Source organism: Castor canadensis, chromosome 17 (assembly GCF_047511655.1).
Source record: "Castor canadensis chromosome 17, mCasCan1.hap1v2, whole genome shotgun sequence".
In the NCBI taxonomy this organism is placed as follows: Eukaryota; Metazoa; Chordata; class Mammalia; order Rodentia; family Castoridae; genus Castor; species Castor canadensis.
Genome location: NC_133402.1, coordinates 50,100,226 through 50,115,263, shown reverse-complemented (window position 1 = coordinate 50,115,263; position 15,038 = coordinate 50,100,226). Strand labels below are relative to the sequence as shown.

At 56.3% G+C, this 15,038-nt stretch overlaps 1 protein-coding gene across 5 annotated transcripts; it reads right to left on the bottom strand.

Annotated features, from left to right (window-relative positions):
* Positions 1 to 535: 535 nt before the first annotated feature.
* On the bottom strand, positions 536 to 11,182 carry Sema3b (semaphorin 3B). Of its 5 annotated transcripts, XM_020174383.2 has the most exons (19): positions 11,056 to 11,144; positions 8,890 to 8,980; positions 6,721 to 6,907; positions 5,788 to 5,945; positions 5,555 to 5,617; positions 5,029 to 5,148; positions 4,860 to 4,953; positions 4,542 to 4,661; positions 3,742 to 3,887; positions 3,534 to 3,645; positions 3,382 to 3,451; positions 3,151 to 3,295; positions 2,613 to 2,832; positions 2,262 to 2,353; positions 2,132 to 2,173; positions 1,744 to 1,901; positions 1,571 to 1,626; positions 1,342 to 1,481; positions 536 to 937 (listed from the first exon to the last, which is right to left on the bottom strand). In XM_020174383.2, the coding sequence occupies exons 3-19, from the start codon at positions 6,827 to 6,829 to the stop codon at positions 536 to 538; spliced, it is 2,247 nt and encodes a 748-aa protein (XP_020029972.1). In that variant the 5' UTR covers positions 6,830 to 6,907; positions 8,890 to 8,980; positions 11,056 to 11,144. The 5 variants fall into 5 exon arrangements, with proteins under 5 accessions (XP_020029972.1, XP_073915359.1, XP_073915360.1 ...); XM_074059258.1 differs by lacking the exon at positions 8,890 to 8,980 and having other exon boundaries at positions 11,056 to 11,182; XM_074059260.1 differs by lacking the exons at positions 536 to 937; positions 8,890 to 8,980 and adding an exon at positions 944 to 1,088 and having other exon boundaries at positions 11,056 to 11,182.
* Between the last annotated feature and the right edge of the window lie 3,856 nt (positions 11,183 to 15,038).

Genomic DNA, 15,038 nt, shown 5'->3' with positions numbered 1-15,038 from the left:
CCTCACCATGACAATCTTGGACTGGAGAAACTCAGTCACTGAGACTGCTAGGAAGATGCCCAAGATCACACAGCAAGGTCTAGAACTAGCAGTTGTCTGCTGGGGCCATTTCAGCTTTGCTGATAATGTGTTTATTGCATTACTTTAGTACAGTCGGCCTGCCTCACACTAGCCAGTCTGTTCACAGCTTTCCGCTCACTGCTTAAGGAGGAGAATCCTTCTCCCAGAGTGGGCTCCAGAACAGCTCCCTGGCCCAGGGGGTCGCTGTGCAGCCCCATTTCTCTGTCCCAGCCGTCTAGGCTAGATCCTACACCCGACCTGGGCCTGGGCTGCCCTTTCAGGGTTACATTCAAGGGTTATCCTGTTAATAAATAAGCCGGTGCGGTTGCCCTTCCGCCAGGGCCTGTGGTTGGTGTCTTCACCCACCTAGGGACCCCAAGGTGCCCGACCAAAACCCATCTGTCTTCCTGGGATCTGGCTGCCTCCTCTTCCATGTGTCATCTCCTATCTGGTCCCCGGGGTGTGGACAGCCCAGTCACCAATGCACAGCGCTGCGCGGGCCCCGCTCAGCTCGCGGCTCAGAGTGCATCCGCCTGCTGCGGCCTTTCCTGCGTGACTCTGAGGCAGCAGGGCTGGGAGGGGACTGTGGCCGGCACATGCGCAGAGAGTTCACACCGCCACCGCCGCCTGGCTCCACCAACTGCAGAAAGTCCCGGTACCAGAGTTTAGGGCTGGGAGGCCCAGGGGGTGCGGCCTCCTCTGCCCTTGCCAGTCGTTCCGCCTGCACAGCACTCAGCACTTGCAGTGCCAGGCGACGCAGCGGCTGCGAAAAACCTTGCTCAACGGCGGCACACAGGTACACGCCTGAGTCCTGGCGTCGCAGCCTGCGCAACAGCAGCCCTCGCGCAGTGAGCTCGGCTCGCTCTTGTGCCAGCACCTGAGGGGTAAGAGGCAGCCTAAAACTGGGGCAAACGATCATTGGGAGCCTCTGAGAAGTGGGAAAGGCGTGTTCGCAGGTGCACACTTGGAAGTTGAGGGCATGGGAGCTGGTGGCCTTCAGATGAAGATTCAAACAGGGGAGAGCTCACCTGAAAGGGGTGGGGGGGGGTCAGAGACCTGAATAGGTGGATCGAGGGCGGGACTCTCCCCCTAATGAATATCGGGGTGGGCTGGACACAATAGTGAGCCAGGATGTGGAGTGCAGGTAAGAAACCAAACAGGATGGGACAGGTAACTCATCTAGGACTTCACCTAGATGTGGGTACAGACCAAGGACCTCAGTTAGGCAGGGCAGGACTTCTCCTACATGCAGGGGACGGGACAGGACGGACTGAGGCTCACTTGGGTATGCGCCACATCCCCTGCGCGCTGGAAGGTCCATTCCACGTGCGCCTGCAGTGAGCGGGGCTCACACTCCAGAAAGGCACTGCCACCCTCCACACCGAAGACCTTCCTCTCCAGCAGCGTGGGACTGGATGAGTCTTGGTACAAGGAGAATGTCAAATTCACGCAGGGCAGGACGAGTGGGGCATCTTCAGGGGCTGAGGGTGGGGGCAGATGATGCACTCACCCCCAGAGCACAGCGTTCTAGGGTCGCCATTCCTTATGTCCTGCCTCCGGAACCGCCTGAGGGGAACATTGGAATTCCGTGAGCTCTTCTGCTGCTAGTGGGGCAGCGAAAGACCCTATCTCCCGCTCTTGGCAAGCACAGTTTGGACCAGGATCCCAATTCCACCCACCCACCTCTTGGCAGTAGGCTGGAAGCGTGTGCATGCGACCCCGTCCCAGGCACAGTAGGGGTCACGGGAAAGACAGCATTCAGCGCAGGCTCGTCCATGGGCCGAACAGCGGTGCAAGGAGATCTGGGCCACTGCACTCCGTGAGGCTACATACAGCTGATGCTAGAAGGACGAAGGGCTCCAGGCTGACCAAGGGCGGCCTCCACCTGCCTCCCATCGGTCAGGTATCCCTTCCCCCACTTGACAAATGAGAACACTGAGGTCTCACTCAGGTTACACTATCTAGCAAAGGCAAAGCCTATACTCAAACCCAAGACTACAACTACCAAGGGGGAGCAAGATGGGGTGCCCAGGGCACAAGTTTAATCCACCCCACCCTTCTGCTCACTCACCCTTTTGGAGGAGATTTGCATGCTGGTGACTGCAGCTGAGTCCTAGGAGGGAGGAGGGACAGGGGATCAGGGCTTAGTGGATTGGGAGGGATACCCTAGGTGACTGGGGGTGGGGGACGTGATGCCTCACCTCAAACACGTGCAGCTCCTCCAAGAGCAGCCCCTCAGAGCTTGGCCAGCTGCCCTTGGGGACTGAGATCACCTTCAGCACTGTGCCTACATCTGCAGGGATGAAAAGGGACAGTGGTCATTAGTTTTACCAAGAGCCATGTCTGGGGATCTCCTGCCTTAGAGGCCTCCACTCTCAATATGGTTGTGGCATGAAAAGGTAGGCTGTGGATTGGAACAAGCAGGGCAATGTTCAGAAAGCAAGGCCACAGCCCAGACAAAGATGCAGAGATGGGACTGAACAGGGAGAGTTTCTACTACAAGACCAAGGAGCCTGAAGGGGGCCTGTGGGTCATCGTGATAGGACCCTGACCTGTGCCAATGAAGAGGACGTCATAGTGTCCGTCAGCAGCTGCTACACGGTCTGCAGCGATTTGGGTGAATGTGTACCCAGCACCCACTTGTAAGAAGAGAGGGCGCCCCCCTATGGGCAGGACTGAGTTGTACATCAGAGGGTGGTTCCGGGCAAACTGGATGACGTCATCAGGGAAGTCCTTGGTGGAACTGAAGGTACCAAAGGTCTTGCTGGGGCACTAGGGAGGGCAGGAAGGAAGGCACAGCACGAATATAGGCATAGGGGGTTGGTGGCCAGCCCTCCACTCCAGGCCTTTGGGAATATGAAAGGCAGAGGGGACAGAACAGAGTCCTGAGGATTTGAGCCTTGCCCTGGGGCTCAAACTGAGCCTAAGGGGGACATGGGGTCTTACCCTGAAGATCTCTGTCTGATGATAGTGAACTTTTCCCACCCATAATAAAAAGAAGAAACCATGTTCACCAAGAACACCCCAGGCCAAGTTCTCCACCCTCATGGCTTTGAAGTGGGTTGTAGCAGGAGTCCCCTAGTGACGCACCATGCCTGGTCGGGGGTAGGGGACACGACCCTGGTAGGACACCCACTGATGTGTGGGCCCCTCCTTGTGTGCAAAGGGTCCCAGGAAGGCCCGGCGCACGTCGTTCATGCTGTACACGCACACAGCAGAGCCCTGGAAAATGCCACTGCAGGCAATGACAAGAGCGGAATGAGAGAGCCCAGCCAACCCAGCTGGCTCTGCCCTGGGGGCTCCCCACCTCCTGCTCCTCACCTAGAAGTGGAGAAGACAGCATACAGCAGTGGGGACCGCCGGTCCCGTGGGGACAGCAGGAACACATCCTCTGCAGGGAAGAGGCCTAGTTGAAGGAGTTTGCACCCTTAACCCCTTTCCCCATCCCATTCCATCCCACAGAAGACACTCACGAAGCTGGTCGAAGTGGGTGTCACCCTCCACTCCTGGTACTGAGCACACTAGTCGGGCCTTCAGGAATGTCGTCCACTTGTTGACCAAGCTTCGTTGGCCGCCCACATCGTTCTACCAGGAAGATCCCATACCAAGGGATGAGAGCAGGATCCCAGTGGGCAAAGGGGCAAGGCAAGTTTGCTGAGGAGTGGCCTAGGGACTCCTTACCCGGCAAATTTGGCCAACTCGAGACACAGTCAAGCGTCCCATTGCTGGTGCAGCTTCCACAGCCAACTCACGGAAGAAGAAGTAGATTTTGTCATCGTCTGGGTTCTCACTCTCTGGGATCCAAAAGACCTTGACAAACTTGGGTTCTAGAAGCAACAAGAAACATGAAGTTAATGGGTCCTGGTCCTGTCACCTACATGGAACCCACATGCAAGCTCCCCTGCCCCTAACATGGAAGCTGCACTAGAGCAGCATCTGACTACCCAGCCTTCAGGATCAGGATGATCCTGAAGTCCCAAGGATCAGGGCTGCGATGCAACAAGCAGCCACGAGAGGGCAGCAGAGACCATGGCTAACTGAGAATATAGAGGGGGAACTCCCCCAGGGTTTCTGACCTTGTCACTTTCCATTCCCCAGGCCTACTGGCCTGGAAAGGAGGGAGATGAGATACCTGGTTTCACCTTCTTTCATAGATCTTCCTCCCTAGCAGACCAGAGGTTCTCCACTCCTGCTTCAGATCTTCCTGCTGTGTTCCATGCTCTTAGAATAAACTACTCTAGCTCCTAACATTCTAGGTTCATTATCATTGCTAACTCCGTGAATCTGTTTCTGATCATATATTCCGAGATCTGCAAACTCAAAGAGGGTACAAGGTCATAGCTGCCTTGTCTTTCCCTGAGACCCCCAGTGCCTGACTTGAGGTCTAACTATGGCAGGTACTTGATGAGCCCTTACTTTATCACTACTTGGCACCTGTCAGAGGATAGCAGCCCCCTCCGACTGGCCCACCAGCCTCTCACCATTGAGCCAGCGGGAATCATGCGGCTCCGTTCGGAGACTCGGACGCTGGCCCAGGCTGCGAAAGATGGTAAAGTCCCGGCCCATGAGGTCTGCTGCCACCCCTGAATACAGCTCTTCCCCTGCAGATATGGCAATGTCTGCTTAGTCAAGCTGAGTGCTCTTGGGTTAGGAGGGAATGAGGACCTCTGGGGGTGCTCCAGGAGTTGATGAGGCTGTTGGGGGGGGGTCCTTCAGGGGGTGGGTCTTGGGACTTAAGAGGTTCTAGAGTTTCTAGATGGTTCTAGGAGTTCTGGGGGTTGCTCATCCTTTGGACTCACCCACCAGCACGGAGGCAGCCCGATGCCTGGGGTCATAAGGACTCTTCCCCTTGCCATCCTCAAGCCTGCGTGGGTCCAGCCGGAGCATGGGCTCCTGGGAGGTAGGGGAGTTGTTACCACAGGCCCTTCTTCATGCTCCCAGCACCCCCACACCCAGACCCAGCCTTACCTCCAGCCGGTGGCCCACCTCCACAAATGCACAGGTTGGATGGAAGGCCCCTGTGCCACAGGCCAGCAAGTGGGTGTGGTTATAGGCATGCAGCAACTTCACGAAGTTCATACACTCAGTCTAGTAGGCAGTCAGGGTCAGGGGCAATGACCTCTAGGAAGTAGTCTGAAGGAGTCCCAGCTCACCAGTGGCATCCCCACCCTTTCTTCTCTTCTGCAGTAGCCCATGCAAGTACTAACATGGGCTATAGGGACCTGAATGCCCTTGGTGACCAAACCAACCCACCCCTCACAGGGTGGATACATGGAAAAGTATAGACCTACATAGTCCTCCATGATTCAGAGGCACCCAAGAAGAATCACATGAGCCTCCACCCTGACTCACCACCTACAGACCTCAGCCACTTTGACCTCCTTGCCCTCACTCCAGCCAGAATGGGCAGGCTTCTGTCTCAGTTCTGCTCTGTCTCTGGGGTGAGCCCAACCTTCCTTCCCCCACCTCCCTTAGGGTAATAGCCAGCACTCACGCCAATGTCCTTCCCTGCCCAATTGCACTCCTCTCGCCATTCCACAGGGGCTGGCCAGGCCATCTATGGGGAGGTTGAGGGAGAGGGGAACACAGGTCAGGGTCTTGGGATGGTCTCTATCCTGGGGGTCTCTCCATTTGGGGAGTCCATCCCTTTGGATCTCTCTAGGAAGCCTGGAGTAGCCTCCCAGAGTTCCTTCCCTGGGCAGCACTGAAGTTAGGGGTCCCTGATACCTTCTTGGGCCGCTTGCTGATGTTATCCAGGCTTAGTGAGGCCACATGGTTCTCAGCACCTACAAACAGGCGTCCACGCTCCTCATCCACCAACAGGGCTTCATAGCAGCAGGTCCGTTCCAGTCTGAAGGTCCGGAGACCATGCCAGGCCTGGAGTTCTGCAGGGGGACATCACTGAGGACCTATCTGCCATGCCAGAAGCCTCCCAAGGCCCTACCTGGTTGTCTCTCTATAGAACAAGGTTGCACATGTGACCACATGCATGTGAGTTTACATGCATGAAGACAGGCCCACCCAGGTGCATGTGCAGAGCTGCAGGGTGAGTGGTGCAGCCCCCGGGAAGAGGAAAGCAGGTTGAGGAAAGCGTGTTTGGACAAGTAGTGTCTCTAGGCAGGCACACTGGGAGGCCAGGCCTGTGGACTCCAGGATGCTAGGGGAGGCTGTGCTTGTAGGGACAGCCAGAACCCTAACTCTAAAAAGTTAGGTTAAGGTTTCTTTCCCTGTCACTATGCCACCAACCTGAGCTCAGCAGAACTGGCGACCCAATGCCTCTGCCTAGAAACCACTCCTCTGTGAAGAGGGCGTGAGAAGGTGAGAAGGGGCTCTGTTGGCCCCCCAAACCTTGACTTCTCTATTGCTCCACTGAAGGGGTATTGACTCTTTAAGGAGGGGATGACACAGAGACAAGATCTGTTGCTATGGAGACAGGAGTGGTCTTCCTGGGAAAGCATAAGGAGACTGTAGGCAGAGTGGTTAGGGACTGAGGCCAGGACAGAGTTAACTGGAGATGACCTGGGAATGCCACCAACCCCACAAGGATCTGGTGATAGGCATATACATGGGGCAACAGTGAACCCAGAGAGCTCCCATCCTCACTGATTCCCTTTCCTGCCCACCCCAAGCTGAGACCTCCCGCCTGCCAGGTGCACCTACCTTGAAAGGAGAGCCGAAGGCGAGGGGGGCTGGGGGTGGCACCCCCCAGCCCCACTGCCCAGAGCAGGGCCAGGCCCCGGATCATGGCGGCGGCCTCGGCCCGCCCCATGCTGGCAGCTCAGGGCGCTCAGGGTTCAGCAGGCGTGTGCGGAGGAGCCTTGAGCTGCCCTGGACTCTGCCCTGGGATCTGGAAGAGAAGGAGTCGGCAGGGCAAGGGAGGGAGGCTAGGGGGGAGTCCCCAGGGATCAGATTACAGCCCCTAGGGAAAGAGGCTGGGGGGTCACATTCCACTTCCGAACCCTCCTGAGTCCTCCCCTCAGAGGGTGCCCCGCCTGGCCACAATCACAGACACACCCACGCGGGGCACACCCTCAGGGTCACCCAGCATTGGCAGGCACCCGCCCCACCACGTCACCCTCCCCAGTAACCTCCTCTCCTTCACTCACACTCACAGACATTAATTCATAAACACTGTGCACCCACTTCATGCCAGCCTGCAACTTGGATGAGGATACTAGGAGACACAGACAAGGCCCCCATGCATTATGGGGCAGAGTGCCAACAAGGAGTCAGATTGTGCGGTCATTTCAGAGGACGCCAAGTGCAATGAGCAAAACAAGCCGATCACAGGAGTGCGAATGGCAGGGATAAAGCCTCTTGAGCTGGCTGTATGCAACCCCACAGAGAAACACAGAAGCACTTTAGGGGCTGGAGCCAAGGTAGTGGGTACCTGAGATTCTGAATATGTTCTGAGGGTCCCTTTGTGAATGTGCACAGGTGTATAGTATGTGTGTGTGACTGTGTGCACATATGTTTGCTCACGTCTATGAGCAAATGTGGTATGTTGCACGATGCATGTGCAGCTATAGGTTCAATTTGCAAAATGGGTATGTGCACACGTGTGGCCCTGTGCACATCTATTCAGTATGTACCAGTGTGATGTGCATGTTTGCTATAAGGGCCACATAGCTGTGCATGTGCAAGTGTGTGTATGCACAAATAATCGTGTGCATGTCTCAGTGGGGAAGCAAGTAAACAAATACAACTGTGGCATTGATCACTTCCTTTGTCTCTGAAGTACCAGTGAAACCCATTTCTCAGTGGGAGAAGTGCTGCCCGGGAGGCTTCTGACTGGGAACTATACGTTGCTCCCATGCCAGATCCAGCAAACCCAGCTTTGCACCTGAAGTCTCCCTCTCTGCACCCCAGGAGGAGGGAGTTCGCTGTGCAGAGATTCTGTGAGGTCAGGTTTCAGATCAAAGAGGACTGGGGGACAGAGTGGGCCCCCTTCTTACTCCCACCCCAGGATCCTGGTAGAACTGTCTTTTCCTTTCAGAGTCTCCCATTGTTGTTCCTGAGCCTCCTCTTTCACTTTTTCTGACTCTGAAAGTTTCATCTTTGAGCCCCTCAACTGAACAAGAGAGCTTCCCTGGAATCCTGGGGCCAGATTGTGGCTGCTGTGCCCACCCTCCTTCACAGGATCTGGCTGCGTAGGTGTTGGGCACAGGAGCCTTGGGGTGGGGCAATATCCCAGAGTGGGGTTAAGGAAAGGAAGAAGCTGCTGGGGCAGGTCTCAGACCCTTCCACCCACACCCTACTGCCCAGCTCCCCAGGTCTTGGATTCCTCACAGGCCAGGACAGCCACCTCCCTCCCGCTTTCCATCTGCTGACACTTGCTGCTGCCTCTTCTCAGGCTCTAGCAGTCTGAAGCTGACAAGGCTGCTTTTCTACACTCCACCAAGAACTCCACAGAGGTGCTTCCCCACCCTAGCCCCTCTTGCCCTGGGTGCCTTGGGGGCACCCTCTGAAGTCTCCTTAAAGGAACCGCCCCCACCTCCACCAGACCAGCCACCGCCCTACATGCCCCACAGGCCATAAAATTCTCAGGGCTGCAGAGCAGATCCATCCAGTAACCAAGCAGGCAGCTGGGACCAACCGGCTGGAGATGGTGGCTGGTCAGAGAGGAATGGTCACAAGGGTAGAGCAGGTAGTGACAACCTTTTCCCAGGTGGGCCTCAAAACAAGGGATGCCCCAGGCATCCCAGAAGCCCAGTGGCCATTCAAGGCAAAGGAAGAAGAAGCAATAGAAACACCCTCCTCACCCCAGCTCTGTGCTCAGGCAGAGGGAATACAAAATAGAGGGCACCCCCAGGGACTCCAGGTCCTCACCTGTCCCTCCACAGCTGAGTTGCTGGGGTAGAAATAATGGGATGCTCAGCTGTGTCCCCTCAGTTTCCAGGAGCCAGCTTGGATGGAAGGGCTGCAGGTCAGGGGATTAGTACTCAACTGATGAGCTCTCAGGACCCCAGCCTCAATCCTTCCTCACCAGTTGGGCCAGTTAGTACTTCAGCTGCCTGGCCCACAGTGGCTGCAATGACAGCCAGGCAATGACAGCCAGGCAGGGGAGGGAGAAGAGGGAGGAGAGAGGCTGGCCCAGGAGGTCCAGCAAGCCTCACTTCTGCAGTACAGGGTGTGGGCTAATTCAAGACCTCAGCTGGGCCGGTAGTCCTCCATTTCTGCCAGGGGATGGGTGCTGACTGTGCAGCCTCTCTGACTCTAGGCTTTTTCTAGTTGGGAGAGAACTGCACCCATCAAACCCAGAGCCAGGTATCTGAGGACAGGGCTCCCATACCTCAGTGTCTCAGTTGGGAAGGGACTGGGAACTTGTCCTGAAGCTGGCCCTCGTGGATACATCTTTTTTGCACTTTGAGGTGTACCTCTTTGGAGAGGCTAAAGGTTGCCAATGGCAGAGTGCAGTCCTCAGGTCCACCTTGATGAGCATAGCAGGTCCTGAGGATGGGCTTTGACCCTTCAGTCTCCACTAAGGCTTTCTCCTGCTCCCTTCCCAAGCCTGGCCAGCAGTTCTTCAGGGGCCAGGGTGGCTATGTATGAGGTTTTTTTGCCCATCACCTGGGTGCCTTCCAGCCAGGCAGGAATGGAGGGAGAGGGAGACTCATCTCCACATCCCCTGGAGGTGACTGCGGGGTCTGCTTCTCCTTCTTGAGCTTCCTGGACTAGCGCTAGCCAGCTGGCAGGTGAATAATGGGGGCCAGTGGAAGCATTAAGGGCCTCGAGGAGGGGGACTGGAGGATGTACTCCTGCCTGAGTTCTTGGGTTTCCAAGATGCAGTCTTGCCCTACTCCTGGGCGAGCTGCCCCTGGCCCATGCAAGCAAACAAAATTCTTCAGCTGTTTACAATTTTCCACCCCAGCAGCCAAGATCAGCAAGTGCCTAGAGGCCCCTACTCACTCCCGCTGTGTCTCCTATCTGCCCGCACTGCCTTTCAGTTCTCCAGGCCAGGGTCCCAGGTCCTAGTCACTGTTATACACACACAGCCCTGTATTCACACTGGGAAGTAGGACCAGGACCCCCATCATCTTTCCAACAACCTGGGGCTCAATTCCAAGCCAAAGGGAAAGGCCGTCTCTGGCCCACCTGAGCCCTCTGACTGCCCTCCCTCCTCCAGATGTCTCCTTTTTTGAACAGGAAAGAAGGTTGGGGATTGATAGTTCAAGTTGTCCTTGCTGCCACAAGGTCTCTTTTCTGCTCCTCAATCCCAGGTTCCAGTGTGCCAGGCCAGGGTAGACACCCATGGTGGTAGCACTTCAGGAGCATATGGATCACAATGGGGCTCCTAAAGCCCCCCCCCAAAATGGAATAAAACAGCCTGGGCCTGGATCTCAACAGAATCTGCAAACCAGGAGAGACATTCGGAGCTGGGGTCCGTACTGGCTATACCCATTCCCTGGGGACATCCAAGTGTTTTGGGCCTCTAACTTTTGCTGGCATATCGTGGGCACAGGCCTGCCTGGGATCTTGCTCTGGGGCTGCTTGCTCAGTGATGTCACGGCCTGCCAATTACTTGGCTTTTCCTTCTGGAAATAACTGGATTGTTGTGCCAAGTCTCAGCACCTGCCTTGCCACCCCTCCCCACCAGCTGGGGTAACTCCTCTGCACCCTGCTTGGACTCTGGGTGGTGTGGCTGGGGTAGGACACCCATCTGAGGGAAGCCGTGCTAGTTCTGTCAGTGCCTAGACTGGGCTGGGTAGGATCTCAGGCGCCCCACTCACACCTGCTTTAGCAATCAAGGCTGGAGGCTCCACATTACAGTCTTTTCCCGTTTGCCACGTGGGCATCAGGTCATGCTGCCCTGAGGACTTAGACCTGGTTGGGGGAGGCAGTAGGGCACAACTGTGGGAAGCCACCTGAGGCCCAGCAGTATCCCTGACACCCTAATACCTATCCCAGCAGATCTCCAGGGCAAGGGTCTGTCAAAGCACTGCCCCCACCCACTCCCAGCCTGGTCTCCACATTCCCAGGGGACCCCTGGCCCACCTTTTTTGAAAGATCAGCTCCTCCCCTCCTTGCTGTTGCCCTTCCCTTCTGAGGGCCATGTCAGAGCTGAGGTGGAGGGGCTGAGGGAGGGGCCACGAAGAACCCGGCCTTTGGCTGTGGCCCTACCCCCACGCGCTCCGCCCCTGCCCCTGCCCTCCCTCCGCCTCCTGCACATTCCTCTCAAGCTGAGGTCAGCCCCTCTGGGATGGGGAGCTCCCCCCTCCAGCCACATCACAGCTCTTCACTCCCTCCTGTTTTCTTCATTGCCCAGCAGGGTGGGGTGGGGAAGAGAGGGGGCTGCGGGTGGGGCCAACCTCTCCTATCCTTCTCCAGAGTCGGGGCGGGGGGCGGGGGGGACTCTGCAAAGGAAAAGCTGCAAAAGTGGACTGAAGGGCCCATGGCACTTTATATTTATTAATAGACATTAACATAAAAACTACATTCCTTAACTCAGCTAAAGAGAGCCTTCCTGGAGAGCTGATGGTGGGGGAATCTGGATGCTTAGGTGGGGTGGGGGTGAATGTAGGGGGACCCTGGAGCATGTCTAGGGATCAGCCCTCTTGGTAGTGCAGGGAGAGGCAGGACTGAGTCCAGATTCTGTCACTCAGATGTGTGTCCCTTGCTGGAGATGGAACCTCTCAGATCACTCTCCTCATTCCTCTGCAGTTGTAACTATTGGGCCAGGTAGGTCTGGCACATAGTGGAGGCATTGCAGGTGTGCCTCTGTTGCCACCTGTAATGGTGGGTATCCTGGGTCATCCAGGCCTGTGATGGCCCCCTTGGCCTTCTGTTCCTGTCTCTTGTGCGCCCCTATCCCAGCACAACTATTTCCTCCACCTTCTGACCACTGTGCCCAGGCCTTCTCTTGAGCCTCTCTCCCTCCTTTGAAGACTCCTCAGATTTCTCACAAGTCCCCAGTCCACCCCTAGCAGTGCCCAAGTTCACCCCACCTGGGAGCCCTATCAAAGAGGTCCTTCTGTCTTGTTGAAGATAGGATAAAGCCCTGCCTGCCTCCAACCCCTGCAGCTTGAAACCTGACTTCCTTTTTTTTTTTTTTCCTTCAGTACTGGAATTTGAACTCAGGGCTTACACCTTGAGCCACTCCATCAATGAAAGGTTTTTTCGAGATAGGGTCTCTCCAACTGTGAACTGTTTGCCAGGGTTGGTCTTGAACAGCGATCCTTCTGATCTCTGTCTCCTGAGTAGCTAGGATTACAGGTGGGGGTGAGTGTGGGAGGACCCTGGAGCATGTCTAGGGATCAGCCAGCAGGGAGAGGCAGGACTGAGTCCAAGCCTGACCAAGCCTGACCTCTTCGCCTTAACTCCAAGTTGTGTATCTGGAGTCACTCTGGTGCACACACACTCCTGTGTCCTCTCCTAGCACCTTGCTTCCGCCTTCCCCGACTAGATTATAGGAGCTTGTGGCCTAGACTGGCATTCACAGCACCCTCCCTAGCTCAACCCTGTTGCCCCTGCCAGTGCTCCAGCTGCCCCATTTCTGGGATCCATCAATTCTTTTGTTGCCAAGACTTTGCCTGGGCTGTGCCCTCCACCCTTTAGGCCCTTCTCCTGAAGAGTCATTTTCTGGCCTCTTCTTCACTATCCATCCCACACTCTTACCCTTCCTCCATGAAGTCCTAGACCTCTGTAGCATCGGGTTCAAGCCTCAGAGCTAGGCTCTAGGTTCCCCATTGTGGGGAAAACAGCAAGGTCTGTCTTCACCAGGAACCCTTGCATCCAGGGGAGGACAGACACAGGGATGCAGGCGAGATCATGTCTATAGGAAGCCTTTTCACTTTTTTTTGGTGGGACTGGAGTTTGAACTCAGGGCTTTGCTGTGGTTATTTTGGAGACTGGGTCTCTTGAACTATTTGTCTGGGCTGGCCTTGAATTGCTATCCTCCTGATCTCAGCCTCTCAAGTAGCTAGGAGTCCACTTTCTTGGGCCTGCTGGGTCTTAATGGGGCTGGAAGACTGATGGAGAAGGTACATTCAGGTCCCTCCTTGACCCTGCCCCAACCCCCAGAACTTGACTCCTCCTGTCTCCAACAAGATCAGAAAGCAGAGTTAATGAGAAGGGATGCCAAACTGTGATTTTTCTCCCAACCAAGATCACCTGTGGGGCTACATCTCAAGCATGGGAAGAAACCAAGGCAGGGAGGAAAAAGTGACTCATGGCCTTGACTTCTACTCTGCTTGGACTCTGGTGCCTACCACTGTGTGACTGAGGCTGAGCAATCATGCACACACACACTTGCTGTCACACAACTGTACACATGGCCCAGCTGGCTGCAGTCCATCACCCTGGGTGCATGACTCGGGCTGACATCTACTCTGAGTCCAAAGGGGTTGGGAGAAGCAAATTCCTAGGGCAGGGATGAAGGCCTGAAGGCCCTAGGATCTTCTTTAGGGCAGTAGATACAGGGATTGGGGTCAGACCCATAATCAGCCAAGAGATACTTGTCCCTCTCTAGCTCAAAGGGCCACTCAGACCTGACTGGTTATTCGCTCACCAAGGCAGCTGGAGTCAGGGCTGGTGTGCTGTAGCCTATGGCTGGCTTACTATACTCTTGGTCTGAGGGTGTGTGTGGAATGATTCTGAGGAACTCAGCAGGAGGCAGGGGACAGTTAGTTTTTTGGACCTCAGAAGTCATAGGGCTGCCCTGGAACATCATGGGCGTTCCTTCAGGCCTTGGCAGCCTTTGAAGCCTCAGAGGCCCCAGCTCTAACCCTAAGTAGGACCCCATCTTCATTCTGCACCTGGCATCTAGACCTCCACTCAGCTGCTGATGGAACTGAGGGGAGAGAGGCTGTCTGCCTACCTCCTTCCCATAGGGTCTTCTGATACTCTCCCCTCTTTAGGCCTCTAACACTTAGAGCTTGTCTCTTTCTCTCTTCCCAGCTGTTCCCCTGCCCTGCAATAGGTTAAAAATACCAAGGCTGCTTGGTATTTTGCCAAAGCAAAATAGTTGCCAGAGCAACTACTTTGAGTGGGCCAGGCCCTCATGGAGGTGGGTCAGCCTCGTGGCAGTCCCCATAGGCTGGGGACTCAGCTGCTTCCAAGAGATGAGGAATGGCTGTGGCCCAGCCAGGAACAACTCCAGGCAGTGGGGGATGCCCACTTCATGGAGTCCCTCTCCTTGGGTTGCAAGTCACCTGGACGGACCCTCTTGTCTGATGCCCCCCCTCCCCTCCCATGGCTGGGAATTTCCCAACAGGCCAAAGACAAGGCCAATTGAGTAGCCGCCCCCCGCCAGTGCTGGGACAATGGAGCCTTATGCCCCGGAAATCAGAGCTGGGATAGAAGGGCCAAGGGCAGGTGGGGGCCTAGCCATCTGCACCCAGGGAAGTCCTGCTTGCCAAGACCCCACCCAGACCCACTGCCAAACTGGGTACAAGGGGGATCCTAGCCAGAGCCCTTGATGGCCCACCCAAGGAGGGAGGCACCGGGTGCATCAGGCAGACAGTGCCAACAGCTCAATGGTTCTCTGTGTAGCGTTCCCCTCAGGACAGAAGGAAGGAACCATCTCCGGTGCCTGCTTCCTGAAGGGCGGGCATAGAGGCACTGGAACAGTTCCAACCTGCCTGCCCACCCAAGGCTCAGCCGGGTTCAGGCCTGAGCCTCTGAAGGAAGACAGGGATCTTGTGACGGGAGCAGGATCCTATTGTCAGTCGGCCCTCTGAGGCAGGGGTAGCCGGAATGGCCCAAGGATCTGGGGCGAGGATGAGGCCTGAAGTAGGAGGTGGGAACGCTGATCTCCTTCCGATCCGGCGGTCACAGCCTCTCATCTCCTGCCAGCACCAAGGGCCCGGTGGCGGCAGGGCACTGACAGGTGTGTGGAGGCGGAGTCCCAGGTCCTCGGCCCAACTCCTCCCTCCCCGCCTTCGCGGCGCCGACCCCAGCCCGCCCTCTGCCCAGGCCGCTTTGTCCCGCCGCGAGCTCCGAGCCGCCGCTACTTCACAAAGCTGCTTTTGTGCCCCGCG